This window comes from Catharus ustulatus, chromosome 4 (genome assembly GCF_009819885.2).
Source record: "Catharus ustulatus isolate bCatUst1 chromosome 4, bCatUst1.pri.v2, whole genome shotgun sequence".
NCBI lineage: Eukaryota > Metazoa > Chordata > Aves > Passeriformes > Turdidae > Catharus > Catharus ustulatus.
In genome coordinates this window covers 23,226,299-23,243,611 of record NC_046224.1, presented here as the reverse complement: position 1 = coordinate 23,243,611, position 17,313 = coordinate 23,226,299, and the positions used below count along the sequence as shown (strand labels likewise).

The window sequence follows — 17,313 nt, the reverse complement described above, 5'->3', positions numbered from 1 at the left end:
CGCCAGCGCTGACTCCGCCCATTCCAGACAGTGTCCCGCCCATAAGCGCCATTGACGCGCCCATAAACGCCGCGCCGTGCCGTGGAACTTTCCAGCCCGCCCCGCCCATCTCATTCCGAAGTCTCGACTCCGCCCAGGCCAGTCATGGCCCCGGGCCTCCGCGGCGTGGTGGGGGGAAACGTTCTGGAAGCGGCAGCCGTGGCTGACAGCTGCTCTCCGCGCCGTGCGGCACCGCCGCCCTGAGGCTGCTGCCGCCAGCCCCGAGGCTGCTGCCGCCAGCCCCGCCGTGGCGCGGGTTCCCCCTCGCGCGCGAGGCAGGCGGCCCCCGGGGCTCCTCAGCCGCCCATTGGCGGCGGGCCGCGCGCGGTGATGGTGTCAGCGCGCGGCGCAGAGAGGCCCCGCATGCGCCGTGCGGCCCGGCCATGTCGCGCCTCCCGCAGCAGGGGCTTGTCCTGGCGGCCCGGGTCTGGCGCGGCGCCGCAGGTCAGACATTCCCTCCTCCCCCCACACCCCGACACCGCCCGCGGCTCCGCTACCGACACCCGGCTCTCGCTGCTTACAGCCCTGCTTTCGCTTCTCGGGTCGCGGGAAAGCGGCTCTCCCCGGCGGCGCAGTGCAGCCCCGGTCAGGGCTGAATCTTAGGGAAGAGCAGGCAGTAACTTGAATGATACAGCAACGATAGCAAGCCCCTCGCGGCCTTCAAGGTGTTGCTTTATTTAGTGCTCGCTGTGTCGTCTCGTTGTGAGCTGCCCTGTTTGTCTGCTATGTACGTGCAGAAAAACAGTAGGAACACAAATTCTAGACTAGACTGCACAGAGGACTGCAGTTACATTTCACCGCCCGGGTCTCCAGTCAAGCATCACATAGTGAAAGCTTCATGTTGTGACTATTAGCTGTCATGCATAAATGGTCTTCAATTAGAGGCTAATCATACAGGCTCCCGCGGCAAATTTACAGTCTGTGTGTTCTGCTGTAAGCCTTGGAGTCTCGGCTACCTCAAAGGCAGATGTTTTGCTTGTGTTATCATTGCTTATGCTGGTAAAGAGTTAATAGTATTTGTTCTAAGGATGACAACACAAATTGGTTTTCTAGTAAGCACATGGTAAGTAACAAAGAGCAACCACTTTCCAAAACATCAAGTAGATGTTTACCTTCTGACTACCCTCTCCTTCCTACAGGTCTGGATGATTTGTATTCAGGCACAAGCACTTCAGTTGCAAAAGGCTATGACTGAGAATTCTTAAGTTCTTGACAATCATTCTTAGTTTTAGATTTTGTCTTATCATGCCCTTTCCTAGCTCACAGATGCATACTTGTAGTTGTCTTTCTCATCTGCTTTGGCTGTGTGTGGGTTTGCAAATGGGATACATAACTATCCTGTTTGGCTAATAAACAGGGACTCTTGGGTATCCTCCAGACAGAAAATCACATTCCTGTATAAACCCGTGTTATTTGATGGTTTCTTTGCAGCATTATTAGTCAAAAAAGAAAACTGGAAAGGCCTTGAAAATGGTATAATTGTTCCAGATGAGAGAAAATTTTAAGACATAGTCAAGAAGAGATAATATACAGGTGTGGTGCTCGGAGCCCTGTGGTGTTTGAGGGAAGCAAGGGTGGGAGAGTGTTGAGTGCCTCATGAACCTCAGTTGTATGAATTGGAATATGCAGACCAACAGAGCTTCCCGGGTTTTGTTGCTGGATTGTCAGGTTTAGCAAATGTTTGTTTCTTTTTATCTATTCCATGAATATTTGATTGTCAGCTGAGTTGTGTGTGTTTAGTAAACTATTGTGATGCACAGCAAATGGAGAAGTTAAGGAGGGATATTTATGTCATATAAGTGAAGATCTGCTGCTAAGAGTCTGATGAATAGACCACAGTTCTGCAGTTTCCTAACTGGAAAGCTTGGGGATTTTTTACCTTGACATGCTACATTTCTTTTCCTCTAGTTTGCAAGTCATGTGCTCTCCGAAGATTTTCCATCCAGCCTGCCCAGCAGAAGAAGATTCCAAACCGGTATTTGGGCCAGCCCAGCCCCTTCACACATCCACATCTGCTCAAACCAGGTGATGTTTGGGCCCTGCATGAGCCAGTCATTGATTATTTTCTTGTCTCTGTTTTTCTGAGCGTATTGATTTGCTGCATCATGAAGTTTCCGCAGTTTATGACTACCTTCATTAGCCAGTAATTATATTTAGTAGCTAATTTCCTTGTCTGAGATGATACTGATTCCAAAAATAAGCTTCACATGTGATGACTTTCATAGCTTCTTTCTTTTTTTCTCAGGGTTGTTTACTTGGTAATGCAGACCTTTTGTGCCAGTGTCATTTTGTGGGCTGTTGTCCTGCAAATAAATGGGTTTTTTTAAGAGAGAGCCTTTTGTGCAAGCTGAACTGTCAGAATGGTTCACAAAACAAAGGTGCGGTTAGCAAAGGTGAATGGGGAGGGACATTGATAGATGGACACCGCTTGTCTAAGGAATGTGCCCTGTTCAGAGGAGAATTCAATATGAGGAAAAGGGGAAAAAGGAATTGTGACTATGAAGTTAGACAGTAGTGGTGGAAGCTTGTGTATTTGAAAGAAGTGATAAAGGTTGTTTGAGATTCATGAAAATGAGCATGTAGGCATAAGATGACCACACTTAAACCTAAAAAAAAAAAAAACAAAAAATTGCGACAAAAATATATTCAAGAATATGTCCAGGAAAACATTCTGTGTTCTTCCATAGATGGGTAGAAAGGGAGAACAGCTGAACGTGTGTATGTGTATACATATATATATATATATTTACACTTCTGTATTTAACTGTAGAATAATTCAGGTCAGAAGGAACCTCACACAGTTAACAGGTTCCCCCTGTCCTCAAAGCTGGGCTTACTTCAGTATTAGATCAGGTTGCTCAGGGCATTCATTGACAGCTCAAGGCTTAAACAGGGCTTAAAGGGGAATTCCTTAAAGTGCAGCTGAAGCACTGGAAGTGAATTCTAGCTATCCAAAGTATTTTTCCATTTAATAAAGTAGAGGTGGTTTCCTTAAAATAATATTGTTTTATTGCAATTATTGTTTTGAAATGCCTTTAATGCAAAGGGAATTTCCAGGCCTCACGGTTGGAAGACAGCTGAGATTCCCATGTTTCACCCCATTGCAGCTTCTGAAATTCACTGAACTCTGGCAGTTAAAAAACTGACTGAAATGCAGTGGAACATAGGAAATTTGCAGTATAACATTGCAGAATTGTGAGGCCAGATTGCATTAAAACACTTTGTGTTCTCTGTCATTTCTATGATTGCAGAGTAAAATAAATGTGATAGGTGTTTTGGGTTTGTTTGGGTAATTTTAAAGACTTTCACATCAAATAGGTATTGAGGATATAATTGAAAACGTGTAAAAATTAATGCCAATAGAACCTCCCCCTCCCACTGCACCCATGCAAGAATCCACTTGTAGTACAAGTCAAATGTCAATTTTTGGTATAGAATTGTCACTGTGTAATACATGAAAGAGGAAGAAAAGATTATGAAAGTGGAAAGTTAACAAACAGCATCAAAATTCAATCTATGTTAAAGTAGGGTATTAGCCAAAGTACTGATTAAGGCTCTTATATTAATTTAGATCATAATTAGGGAGTCTCACAATTTTAAAAATACGTACTTCAGCTGTTGCTGGTTGTCCTTTGAACTTCAGTCCTGTGTTGGTGAGTATCTTGATTGCTGTAGTTCATGTCTTTTGGGACTGGAGCAGTTGAAAGAGTACCTTCATCTGAGAGATCATCTGCTTAGTTAGTGTTATTAGAAATACATACAGTATTTAACTTTAGAAAATCTGAATTGTTAAATATTGAGAAAAGCTACATATGCCCTGGAGAAGATCCGTTCTCTTAACAGGAGTCTGATGGCAGCCTGCAGTCTCTGGTTTGTTTCTGCCTGGAATCTCGTGACTGCTTAGACTCTGCAACCTCTGTACTTCTGCCTGATCTCCCAGGATCTCTGACACTCAATCTGCCCCTTGTGGTTTAGAAATAGTCACTTTATGAGTTGACTTAGTGTGTATTTGAACAAACATTCTAGCTTTATCTGAGGAAATTAATGCTCAGCCTCAGGAGGTAAACTTCTGTTCAACATCCATGCTGTAAAACCCATCAGTTTTTAGCGGTCAAAGTGCAGTTTGCCTTGCCCCTTCTCTTTTTTTTTTTTAACACATTCTCTGCAAACATTTGGATGTTTGTCTGAATCTACCAGGTTTTGTGATTTCTGCCTTTGCACAGAAATATGTAACACAGCATCCAGTTGGTTAAAACCAACGTCTGTCTTTGCATGATGGAGTAGCAGCCTGAATGAGGAGCAAGGGAAAGGCTTGTGGGGGATTACTAAGAATCCATGCACATTTAAGGCAGGGAGTAGGCAGGAATCAGGCATGTGGCTAGTAAAATACCCTTTGTGCCTTGAATTTCTCCATCTGATTTGTTTTGTATTCACAGGAGAGGTAACCCCAGGATTATCTCAGGTGGAATATGCTCTTCGCCGACACAAGCTGATGGCGTTGATCCAGAAGGAAGCCCAAGGCTGGGATGGTTTGGACCACACAGTGATTCTGCTGTCCAACCCCACATACTACATGAGCAATGACATCCCCTATGTTTTCCACCAGGACACTAATTTCCTGTACCTCTGTGGGTTTCAGGAGCCTGACAGCATCCTGGTGCTGCAGAGCATTCCTGGCAAAGCGCTACCATCTCACAAATCCATACTTTTTGTGCCCCGGAGAGATCCAAATCGAGAGCTGTGGGATGGGCCCAGATCAGGCCCAGATGGGGCAATTGCTCTCACAGGAGTAGATGAAGCTTACACCATTGAGGAGTTCAGGCACTTGGTGGCCAAGCTTAAAGGTGAGAAAAAATGGCGAGGGAATGAGATGAGCGTGTGGTCTGCAATGTCCAAATGGTACAGGTTTGAGAGGTGGTCTGCGACACCACTTTGAGACTAAAATGAACTTAAGGGAGGGGCAGGGAGTATGGCTATGGCAGAGGCAGTTGGAAGTTTGTGTTAGCTCTTTGAGGGCCACCAATGAATATGATGTTTTGAAAGTTTCTGATTTTCTTGTGTATCTGTGTGAGTGCCAGTCTGCATATCTGTGAAATATTAAGGAACAGGATAAGACCATGTTGCTGTTTTAGTCATATTTGTTTGCTGTCAGAGCCAGAACCAGATGATGTATAGGAAACTTGAAGGCTTTTTATTCATAGTGGACTTGGAAAACGATGGGGCTTGTTACACATTTAGCTAGATGATGACTTGCCCCTGAAATACAAACATTGCTGTCCTTTTAAAAATATTCTTCTGCATCTCACGTCAACATGTAGCCTCAATACTTATAATCCAGGGGGAACTTAAATGCATAATAAAATGAAGATGAAGACTCCTGACTGTAATAAGGGCAAGTGTGACTTTGGAGGGGTCACACAACTAGAGGGAGAGAATTATTGAGTATTAATTAAGTATTAATTACCTTGGATTCAATTATTTTGTTTCAAAAAAGGACCTCTTGAAAACAGGTAAGTCACAGAGCAAACGGTGATCAAAGAAAGCATGAAATGTGTGTGAGATACATGCTGAGCCAACCTACTCAGCTTGAAAAAGAGAAAGCAAGGCAAGATGTGTATAGTTGGGGAAAGTACAGAGGATGATTATGACTGATTAATTGCTGGTTTTCCTAATTTAAAAACTAAGGGAATTAAATTATCACATGGCAGGGTTTGGCACCTCTTAAGCTGTACATCATTAATGGAAGTTTTGAATATCAAAATTAAAATGGAGTGAGAGGTTTGCAGTTCTTTGGGGGAGAGGTCCATGAAATGCAGTAAATCAGCCAAGGACAATACTCTGTCATGAATGCTCTGTTTCTCAGCCACTTTTAGTAAGCACCTGCTAATGGTTCCTGTTACCAAAGAAGGAGGGCCTGTGTGGACATCAGCAGTGACTCACCATGGCTTTTTTACTCATTTGCATTTAAAATGTTCTCCTGAGGAGAATGGTGGTGTTAACTGATGTTCTGAATAAATTTCCACTGTGAGTAAATGTGTTTGTTCTCAGTAAGCTCATCTTTTTGAATGGCTGAAATAACCAATTGTTCCCCCAAGTGTCCTGAGGCATTGCTGATAATGTTCTTGATTCCATGTAAAAAAGGTAAATTGCTTTCCATGAGTGTGGACAGGCTGAATGGGAGAACTATTAAGAAGGTACACTGTGATGTGATAGCTGCTTAGCTTACACCAGTGCACTCTGAATGGACCTGAGCCAGATGCATGTATTCAGTGATGTGGTTGTAAACTACATTAGTTGCCCAGAAGTGGGGATTTGTCAAATCTATATGCTATGAATTGCTAATCTTTCAAACTGAGAAGAGATTGCTGGGATTTTGTGACAGTGAAAGTGCCTATATAGTCCGTCAGTGTAGGTCCAGAGAAAATTATTTTTCTCAAATACAGCAACAGTTCTCATTCAGGAAGAATGAGTTAGTTTAGTATGGGGAGGACATTTCTGCATTTATTTTAGTCTGTGTCAACTTTTGTTTTGTATTCTAGGTGAGTCAAACATGGTTTGGTATGACTTGAGAAAACCAGTGCATGCCGAGCTGCACTCTGACTACATGCAGCCCCTGGCTGAGGTAAAAGCTCGGAGCAAAAACCGCATCCAGGGCATTCGACATCTCGTGCAAAACCTTCGTCTCATCAAATCCCCTGCAGAGATTGAGAGGATGAAGATAGCTGGCCGGGTGACAGCAGAGGTAATGGGGTTGTGTGCTCTCCTAATGAGCCAGTGCATTCCTTTGATGAGGTGACATGAGTTGGAAAGAGAGCTTTGGTCTGATCTGTTACTGAACTGCTCTATCTCAACCACTGGCTGGGCTTGGCTCCCTCCACAGGACAAAGAGAAAGGGAAGACTGCTTGGACTACCAGTCTATCTCAATTAGCATAACTGCAGTGAAGGAAAGCCAGCAGTTTGTTTAAAAGCAAAGGCTAGCCTTTTTACTGTCTTCCCAGCTTCCTCTCTGCTTTCCAAAATAATTTTCTTTCCCATCTGTTCTGTTTATTTTGAGGAAACAGGATTTTTTATGAAGATGTTTCCTATGTATGTGTCTGCATTCCCCCTTCACCCTCAAGTACCTTTTTAACTCATTGGCCACTTTTAAACAAATCTGACAGATGCTTCAAGTGCAGTTATGTTTTTGTAAATATTATTAAAATAGATAGCCAAATAGAAAGGAGAGGCACAAGTTGTCTTTCTCTGAAGGAAAAGCTGCATAAGGCAACCCTATTATATCTGAGGGAATCCATAGTGAGACAGCTTCTAAAATGTCAAGCAATGAGATCAGCCTCAATCATCTCATCCTTTTTTTGTTTGTTTGTTTGTTTTTCCCAAAAACTAGAGTCAGTCATCCCCTAAATACAGTTTCATAGGGTATAGATGTTAACTGGTTCTGACAACACTTTCACCAAAGAAGTTGGTGAAACCCTGTGGTTCTGGGCCAGCTGATTTGGGGCCTTCCTCAAGAGACAACAGGTGGAAAAAAACAGTTCAAGCTCCTTTGCTAACTGAAAGTCCCTTCTTTTTCATAGGCTTTCACAGAGACGATGTTTGCCAGTAAATCCCCTGTGGATGAAGCCTTTCTGTATGCAAAGGTGAGTGCTTTGTAGCTGAAAGTGAGATTGAAGGGCTGGATGTTGCTTTTCCTTCCAGGAAACCAGAAATGTCAGATCTCTTTCTCATCCCTCCTACTGTAGCACATTTGTTCACCCAACTCTTGTTCTTTGGACATGCAGAAGAGTCAGTGTGAGGAGTTCTTCAGCTGTATTTCCTGTACCTTTATTTAAGGAGTGTAGCATTTGTTTCTCTCTGTTGATGTCTTTTTGTACTATATTGAAAGTACCATAGAAGAGACATGCTATTAATATGTTGAGGGTCTTTATAAAAGTAAATTTATTCATTTCCATGCTTTGATCAGCTTCTTCATTCAAGAAAGGTAAAGATCTTGAGGCTTCTGGTGCTTTTGTTTTCTATCCCCTCAAACATCAAGGTGGTGCACGCTTTCAAATCTTCTTAGTTCAACAGTCATGAAAAATAGATACTGCTGTAAATATGCTGGTACTTTGTAATTTTAAAAGAAAGAAACAAACCATGACTGTTATCATGCTGATATGTAGGATCTTTGAAAATTCACAAAGTCATATGGCAAATAAGAGCTTTGCTTTATATGAGAGTGAGTCCACACCTGGATATATAACAATGTAGTGAATGTTTGAGACGGTATTGAACAGCTTGTGCCAGAAAGAGCTTCTTGTAGACCCAGTAAAGGCTTGAAAAACTCTTGAAAAAGTGGATGGTTCTGGGATTTTTCTTTCCTGCAGAGTTTTTGAAAAATATTTAAGACTGACTTCATTTAGTCAACACTTTCCAATTTCATTTTGAATTGTACCAATCAAGAAAACAATTGTTGGAAAGAATTGTTGCAGTTCTAGGGCAGTTAATCACCTGAATCAGCACTAATGGTTTCCTCTTCTCTCCAGTTTGAATTCGAGTGCCGTGCTCGTGGTGCTGACATCTTGGCATACCCCCCTGTTGTTGCTGGTGGCAACAGATCAAACACTTTGCACTACGTGAAAAATAATCAGCTCATCAAGGTAACCCTTGTTCTGTCCAGTAACTTGAAATGCAGTTGTGTGACACAAATATATGTTCCCTAGCTGCTGCTTGTTTTGACTGAACAGATCAAAGCACTTAAATACATATTTTTTAAGTGAGCAAGGGAAAAGAATTCTGCTCTGGTTAATTTTACTGTCAGTGGCAGATTCAACTTGTCTTTCTTTCTTCACAGTTTTTGCTGCAGTATTTTCCGAACAGTGCAGGGACTTGCAAACAAGATTGCAGATAATTTAGTGAATGTCTCCTCTCACAGCAGCTTGCAATGCTGGGGGCCTCACAAAAAAGGGGAGCTACTGTCACAGGCAGAGCAAAGGCACTCGGGAGGATCTTCTGCTGTCACTTGCATTCCTTGGCCTTGCTTTGCAATATAAGGGCAGAGTGCATTCCTGCTCTGGTGAAGCCCAGCAAAGCAGGAAAGGGGAGCAAGTGAGGAATGGATCAGCATTAAATGTCAAGAGGTGGAAGAGTAATGTGTTTTGTCTTATTTTGAAGATTCTCATTGAATTTAACCCCCCTCCAACTTTCCTGACAATAGGTCTTTAGATTCAGATAAGTATTTTCAGGAGCAGTGTTCCCTCACTGCTCTGCTCACTATTTACTTTTCAGAGGAGCATATTTTTCCTCTGTCTTAATGCAGAATGAAACTTTCCCACTAGCATTGTCTTTTCTTGAAGCTGGCATGCTAGCAGACCTTGAAATGATCTGTAGAGACAAATGTACAAAAGATATGACAGGCTGCTTTTGGCAGGAAGGAGCCTCCTTTGTTGTTCTGTCATCCAAGGTCAGGCGCGCTGCTGTAACTCCAGTTGCTTGTGTTGAAATTGTTCAGTTAAATGACTGTCACTTGTTTTTTTCCAAAACTATTAAGTAGAAGGTTAAACCCGTAAGCTTGGCTCTTCCTTTGTGTGCTGCTTCCTACAGATCTTGTTTCCAAATAGGCTAACAAAGTGTCTAATTTGAGAGTGTTTCATTCAGTCTTAGAGGACTCTGCTTTAAAGCAAGAGGACAAGTACAGCATAAGGCATTTACTGGACAGTCAAACCACAGGCTGAATTCTTAGTCAATAAATTTTTACTTAGGTTGTTTAATTGCTTGGAAGATAGTAGGTGCTGTATTTTCAGATTTGCTTTAGAGAATTTAAACCAGCTATTCTGAAAGTTTAAAAGTACAGTTTAAATGCATAGTTAATGCCCTGTCTATTCGGTGGGATAGTGAGACCTGCTCACTTCTGGTTTATTTGCTGTGTGCCTGTTTGTATCACTTGCACTGCAAGTAGCATTAGCAGTGAAATTCTGCTGCTTTATTCTTTCCCTTAACATGCTGCAATGATGCCTTGTTGTTCCACGTCGTGTCTGCTGACAGTCACAGATCTGTGGAACGAATCTCTACATGTAGTGTAAATCTGTGGAGAATTTAATCCAAACTTGTTGAACATCTTACTGCTCTATTTGTTGCTAGCCCCTTTAAGGAGGGAAAACAAGGCAGTGGTTCTGTTCCTGGCACTTTGTCTTTCTTCTGTCTTTCTTTCTTTTGGGAGATGTGTAGTCATTGATATGAAACAGTTCTGCTGAAGTGAATTGGAGGTTCACATCTCCAAAAAGTTTTTTTCTTTACCAGATAGATCCAGAAAGATCCATTAAAACGGTCGAGAAAGTCCTGGAAGAGAAAGGGAAGGTTGCACAACTTATTCACCACTATACAGCAGTGATACACTGTCAGATTTTGTGATACAAAGTGATTATGCTGGGTCCTCCTAGTCTATGACAAGGGTAAATTTGTAGCTGTTTGTGATCCTGTGGGGAGCTCAGAAATGCTGTGGTTTTGTTGCAAACCTCTTCTGTCTCAGTCAGTTATAGCCGAGAGCTGCTAGTGAAAGGAGTCACAGGCATAATTTGCTGGAGTAAGAGATCCGGGTGTAAATAGGGCTTATGTCTCAGAGAGCAGAATAGTTCAAGGAAAAGGCTTTTTCTTCATCTTAAAAGTTCAGACAGTAGATAAGCCTAACAGAGACTACCTTGCAGAGAAACAAGCCGACTGGAATAGCCTATTTATAAACAGTAGTACCTGGGGTATTACTCTGCAAAAGGAATTCATATTTCTGCAGCTGCATTATGAAAACAGAAGCATAACCTCCTTTCCTGATTTCAGACAGAAAAATCAATTAATAGCTGAACTGACCCACAGAGCATTCTTTCCTGTTGTTCACTAGGATGGTGAACTGGTCTTGCTAGATGGTGGATGTGAATTTTCCAACTATGTGAGTGACATCACACGTACCTGGCCTGTCAATGGAAGGTATGCTGCAATAAGTTTTTTTAAAGAATTTTGATAAGCTCTTAAATAATTGATGGAGTGTGTATTTAATAGTTTTACCATGTCCCATTCTGTGGTACTTCAAAGTAATCAAATTATATTAAAGTAATCATTCAGCTGTATTCCCCACTGTCTCATTAATTACTGCATGAATATGTGTGATTATTGCTATTTTCAGCTATTAGAGCATGCTTAAAGTGCAGAGAGGGCTTTTGTACATTCAGCTGTGGCTGACTTCAGTTATGTGTAAGAAAACAGGAGTTTCAGTTGATGTGTACCTGGCTCTGCCAGTTGTGAATTTGCTGGTGTGGCCTTTTATACAAGGAAACAGTTGCTTTGCTTTCTGTTTTTCCCTTGCTCCATGCTTGAACTGAATCTGCCCCCAGAACAGGTTCTGGGGACAGAATCTCTTTTCTCTTGGAAACAGAGATTTAGTTGTGAGATATTCCTTTACTCCATGGTCTTCAGGTTCACCAAACCCCAAGCAGAACTGTATCAAGCTGTCCTGGATATCCAGAAGTCCTGCTTGAGCCTCTGCTCCCCTGGCATGAGTCTGGAAAATATCTACAGCCTCATGCTGAGCCTTATTGGACAGAAACTGAAAGACTTGGGTGTCCTGGAGAACAGCATCACTGACAGCCATTTCTTCAAGGTGCTTCAAGTTTTTTTTTAATCGACTTTACTCCTGTTTACTCTAGCTTACTCCTATAAATCCTGTTTGTTTTATCCTTGGATGGTTTTAGGGCTTTAATTTGGGTCAGGAATGTGGTTTTAGGATGTCTCTTCTAATTGCTGTTACACGATGCTTTAATTCATGTTATGGGCTAGTCTCAGCACAGGAATGAATTTCTCTGGTTGGGCTTGGTTGAATCCAAGATGTGTTTCAACCATTTGGTGCACGGTTTGGTCTGAAGTAATCGCTAGTCTTATATGTACATAAGTGTGAATATTTGTTCCTTGGCTCTTGCTGTTTTGCTCTACAGGTCCATTCCCATTGCTCTGTACTACTTGCCAGGACAGAAACAGCTTTAGAGCACAGTCTGAAGGGAACTACAGGCACGTGGGCACTTATACAAGATTCAGGGTTGACTGCAGGCAGTTATTTGTGCTTTTGTGGTCTGTTTGACATCGCATAAATCACAGTGCCACCAAAAGGTGCAGCCTATTCTCAGTCATTCCACCTGCTGCCTCTTCTGCACAATTTTGTGTTAGTACTGGGATTCACAGAGCTACCTGGTGAATGAGACTGGGAAACTGGACTGCCTTAGAGCTGAACCTGCAGATAAATAGGATTGGTTTGCTGTTAGAGAAGTTTATGCAGTACTCTCACTGCGGAGCTGATGATTGCTGATGCCAATACCGCAAAGATGGCGGAACCAGGTGATGGCACTAGGGTTTTTGGCAGCCGGACAGGTTCCTGCCGGATTTAGCTGCGTGCGGTGCCGGTGCCATGGCAGCTCCGGCTGCCGCCGGCGGACGGAGAGTGTCGTGCCGGGTTCTTCCGGCAGGTGGAAGCACAGCCAGACGGGAGCAGCGCCTGCAGCTCAGTCCCCTGGGAATGAGGAGCGTGGACAGGGAGGAGTTCTAGATGACTGCTGCTTTAGAGGGAGGGAGATTAGGATGGAGCGGGGGGAGGCGGTGTCCATACCTTGAAGAGATGGATTTAAATCATGCTGTAGCTACTGAATGAAATCAGCACAGCATTTGCTTTGCTGTGCCTGGGAGACTACTTTCACAGCCCAGAGCAGCTGTATCCGCTGCTGTCAGCTGTGAAAATCTGCTGATGGAGGGGCAGGGCTTGGGAGTTTAAGGGATAGAAAGGGTTGGGCAGCAAAGCTCTGCGATTTGCAAATTGACATCTTGCCTGACATGCTGTCACGGTGATGGGTTTGGGCTGTTCTTTTCACTGCAGGGGAAAAGCAGTCTGCAGCTGGTGGGTTTTAAGGCCATCCAGCTCTAGTAAATGGAAGGCAGGCCCTGGTGACCCAGGTATGGCAGTAAAACTGCTAGTTAAGCACATAAGTATTCTCGCTCTTTTCCCTGTGTTTTGTACTGGAACAAGTTGGGGTGTGTTTAACTGCCTCTGTGACACTTGCTCTGTCTTCTCTTAGGCTGTTCGAAAGTACTGCCCTCATCATGTGGGCCATTACTTGGGCATGGATGTTCATGATACCCCAGATATATCCCGATCGCTCCCGTTCCAGCCAGGCATGGTGATAACCATTGAACCAGGTAAAAGCAGTCCGTGGGGGACAAAAACATGCAACACTGAGGATAACAGTATTGCCTTTCAGTAATTAGCTGGTCCTGCAGACCAAAGCATCCAGATCCTTTCTGGTGAAGCTGGAAACTATAGCAGTATTGGAAAGCCTTAAGTTATTCACCTTCCAAAGCCATGACAGTATTAGAAAACTCTATTTCCTTCCAAAACATAGCCAAGGTAACACGCATTGGGAGTAAACTCAGGGGGGAGTAGTGTAGAGCTCGGGCTGTGTAGCATAGGTGAACTGCAGTGCAGAAATCAGGGTTAATTCACTTGTGCTGTGTTCTTGCCACTGAAATTCTACCAGTCACTGGTAATGTCTCAAGCATTGCAGTCTGCAATTATAGGGGTTCACAACTTAGCTTAGCAAAATAGGCATACTGTAAGGAATCTTTCTCTCTCCTTGTCAGTAGATTTGGAGCTGTGAGCTGGAAACTTATATTTAATGCTTGCCTCTTCTCTCTCTATTCAGAACATTGTTAAAGTCATCATTGTGAATGTAACACTGAGAGCAAGAAGTGTGAAAAGGCTACGTGTAACTATTGGAGTTTTTTATTAATGTCCTGATATCTACAGGCACAGAGGGACACTTTCCTTTCTTTGCCCACCAACAGCCATGAGAAGAAAGAGTAACTTGCCATATTAAAAATTCTCAGGATCAAACATGCTGTGTTGCTGAAAGTCCAACCCCCTCTCCTGGTGGTGCAGCAAGTGAAAGGTGGTATTCTGGAGAGTGTTGTGTTTTAATTCTCTTTCTTATTTCAGGCATTTATATCCCTGAGGATGATGCGAGTGCTCCGGAGAGGTTTCGTGGTATTGGTGTGCGCATTGAGGATGATGTTGTGATAACAGAGGATGCACCTCTTGTCTTGTCTGCTGATTGTCCCAAGGATATCTACGACATCGAGCAGATCTGTGGCCGCAGCTCATGATGCCCCTTCTTTGCCTCTTTCATCCTCCTTGGGAGACGCAGCCCCACAGGGATGCAGATCCTTAGCTGGCTGTAGTTGTCAAGTGATGGAAGGCATGGACAGATGGTGGCTGTTTCCAAGACTGGGACTGGGCAGTGGAACGCAAAGGGCTTGGGTACTGAGGGATGAAAAAACAAAACAACCTTTTCTGTGCACAGTTTTCTTCTGATAGTGCTAACATTGAACTGTTGTATAAAGTGGGAATGGATTCATCACTCTGCTGTGGATCCATGTGTTCTGACCCCCTTGCGAGGGGTTGAATTTTGTCAGTGCCACCAGATGCACAGTACAACAGCAGAGACCAAGGCCCCCTTTTTTCCCCCTTAGCAGCAGTTTCACAACAGTCAGATTTTAAAAACGAGGCTTTTATAGATGCTGGTTTGGGATAGAATGTGTCAGCTTGAATTTTATAGAACCATGTAATGAGAGAGTCTGGTAATCAGGGAGATGGGTTTGGTGGAGAGGTGATTGTAGCTGAAGCCCATGGAAAATTATTTTAGTATTTTAAGGATAAGGATGCGTTTAGGCCTTGATCAGGCATATGCACAAAAGGCCTGCAGCAGGAAAAAACACCTTGTGTTTCAGCTTATTGGAGTGTTTGGTAATTTCAAAGTACAGATAGGGCTGAGAAGGCTAGACATACCTATTCTTGCTGTCTTCCACATTCCCTTCCTTTTGTCCCAAAGGTCCATTCCTTTGTCCTGCTCTGAGCCCCTCTCTACCCTAGGAGCCAGGGCCATGTTGATTATGCTGGACTCCACTGGTGAGCTGTTGGTTGTCACCCAGATGTGAGGTGTCCAGTTCTGGGACAGTCACAGCACCTTTCTGGTTTATGCTTGCTGTGTGCTGTAAGGGCCAGCAACTGCAGCAGTGAAGAGTCAGCCCTATGGCAAGTGTCAAGTCTTTACATGGCTTTTATACAGAATTAATTGGAATTAAAAGTAATTCTTTTTTGAACTCTGAGGGCATGATAAGAGCTGACTTTGGGGTTTTTCCAAGTGCTCTGATAATATTTTTGAAGCAGGTGCAAATGTTACTGAGGCTAGGCTGGATGAGGGGTAAAGAGAGTTTTCTACCCTGAACATCAGCCTGCCACCCAGGCCATTGTATGCCACAGTAAATACACCTACTAGAAGCAAGCACAGCATCTGTGTATTTACTGAAATATTTAGACAAACAGCTGTTCAACATGCCTGAAAAATACCTCTCATCAGAGCATGTCCTGTTATTTACACTTGTTGTTGTATCACCTTACTTTCCTTTCTTAGGTAGCTTTCAGTGCTCTTCATCTGTTACTCTAAATTTTCTTTCTCTTCTCTTCCTAGATTGTCTATTTTTGATGCACTGTGTCACTGCTTCCTAATCCATTTTACTTCCTTATCAATGTCACTGCCTCTTCCCCATTTTGGCCTAATTCCCCACAGTGAATGTAGCCAGCAGCATGTGGGGATGGTGGTCAGGGTTCTGGAGTTTGATGTCTGGCCCTGTTGCTGTGTAATCTCTAGAAAAATCTGCACTACTTTTTCCCCCTCTTTTTTTCTGTATTTCACTTAGTGAAAGCTGAGTGGGCAGGGTCTTGCATCTCTCATTGCATTTAACATGAGCTGGGTGCATGCACACGGGTTTGCATTTGGCACCTGAAAGGCAGGCAAGGCATGCCATGATTTTATTTTCTAAACATGACAAAAATAAATGCTTTTACAGGGTTTAGTGTATTGAGTTTCACCTATTTAAGGGAATCTGCTAATCTCTGATGGCAGTGCTTGTTAAATACTCCTGTCTTGCAGTGATAGCTACAGCCTGAAATGTTAGAAGGGAGGCTTCCTAAGTATGAACACAGACCTGATGAATACTTTTTACATTATTCTCATCTGTAATACATTTGTTCCAATTACACCTGTTGGAGCCACATCAACTGGGCCAAATCTTGGGGATTTTGGAACTATGTAAGCAGGTTAAAATAACATTAATCTGAGAGATACGTGTGTGGGCTGATCTCCACATCTGCCCATGCATCTAACAGAGTTAATAATGGTACTTACTGTAAATTAGCCTTTAAAATGCCTATATACAAATTATTTTTAAAATAAAACAATTTGTAGAAAGTCATTTCTCAGGCCATCAAGTTGCATGCTGTTGAACAGATATATGCACCTCCAAAAACAGTGTTATTTTTCAGGGAGATTTATAAATTGTGTGTGACCTGTCTTGGACTTGAAATAACATTGTCAAATGTAAGCACATATTAATTTCTACTCTTCTCAGGAAAATCCTGCAACTTGTTAACACAGATAGATCTTAGGAATCCTGGAAATGAATGTTTCTGTTAGTAAAGAAGTGTTTGTGACTCTGGTGAGTGGAAAGTAATGGAGCTACTAGGGCTGCTGATTGTGTCTGATTTAGGCCGTGCATATTCTGTAATTCTTCTATTGTCTTCAACCATTTTTTCAGCATAAATTGCTACTGGTTTCAATCTCTTGCTCCATGTAAAAGGTGCGTTTCACAGAAGGTATTAAATCTGCATCCTATGAACCGAAATTTTCCTCATTTGTTGCAGAGATGAATAATCTGTGACCTACACACATGCTGCAGTGTCCCTTGCAAACAACCAAATCCTTGAACATTTTACACGACCTTCATCAAGAAACCCTGAAGAGCTTGGTTCTCTGGCTGCCAGCATGGCACATACCTGTGGTGTATCTCCCTGTTGCTGATCCCATCCTGCCAGACTGTCTGCCTCTGCCAGAGAAGAGATTCCTTGCTGCAGCCACTTGGGAGCAGGAGCAGCTCTCACGGTGGTGGCATAAGTCGGCAGCTGCTTGATGGAGGGCATTGGTGGGATCACGGGAAGTGAAAGAGAAATCGAGGTATACACAAGTTCACATGGGGAGAGATTCCATTTCATGTGGCACAAGTCTTAAGGACATCAGAGTATGAGAGAAAATGAGAGCCAGCCATCCCTAGGGGGAAGCAGCTTTGCTTCCAGAGGAACCCTGGGAGGCTTTTGGTTTTCCCACTTCACCTTCTACCAGGGGACTGCTTTGCCTTGCAGAGAACTAGTAAAGTCC

At 43.2% G+C, this 17,313-nt stretch overlaps 1 protein-coding gene across 2 annotated transcripts; it reads left to right on the top strand.

Moving 5' to 3' along the window:
* Positions 1–398: 398 nt before the first annotated feature.
* On the top strand, positions 399–16,783 carry XPNPEP3 (X-prolyl aminopeptidase 3). Of its 2 annotated transcripts, none has more exons than XM_033057676.1 (10): positions 399–483; positions 1,948–2,064; positions 4,476–4,883; positions 6,579–6,781; positions 7,615–7,677; positions 8,563–8,676; positions 10,908–10,993; positions 11,480–11,663; positions 13,123–13,243; positions 14,040–16,783. In XM_033057676.1, the coding sequence occupies exons 1-10, from the start codon at positions 423–425 to the stop codon at positions 14,204–14,206; spliced, it is 1,524 nt and encodes a 507-aa protein (XP_032913567.1). In that variant the 5' UTR covers positions 399–422; the 3' UTR covers positions 14,207–16,783. The 2 variants fall into 2 exon arrangements, with proteins under 2 accessions (XP_032913567.1, XP_032913568.1); XM_033057677.2 differs by lacking the exon at positions 399–483 and adding an exon at positions 518–704.
* The last annotated feature ends 530 nt before the right edge of the window (positions 16,784–17,313 follow it).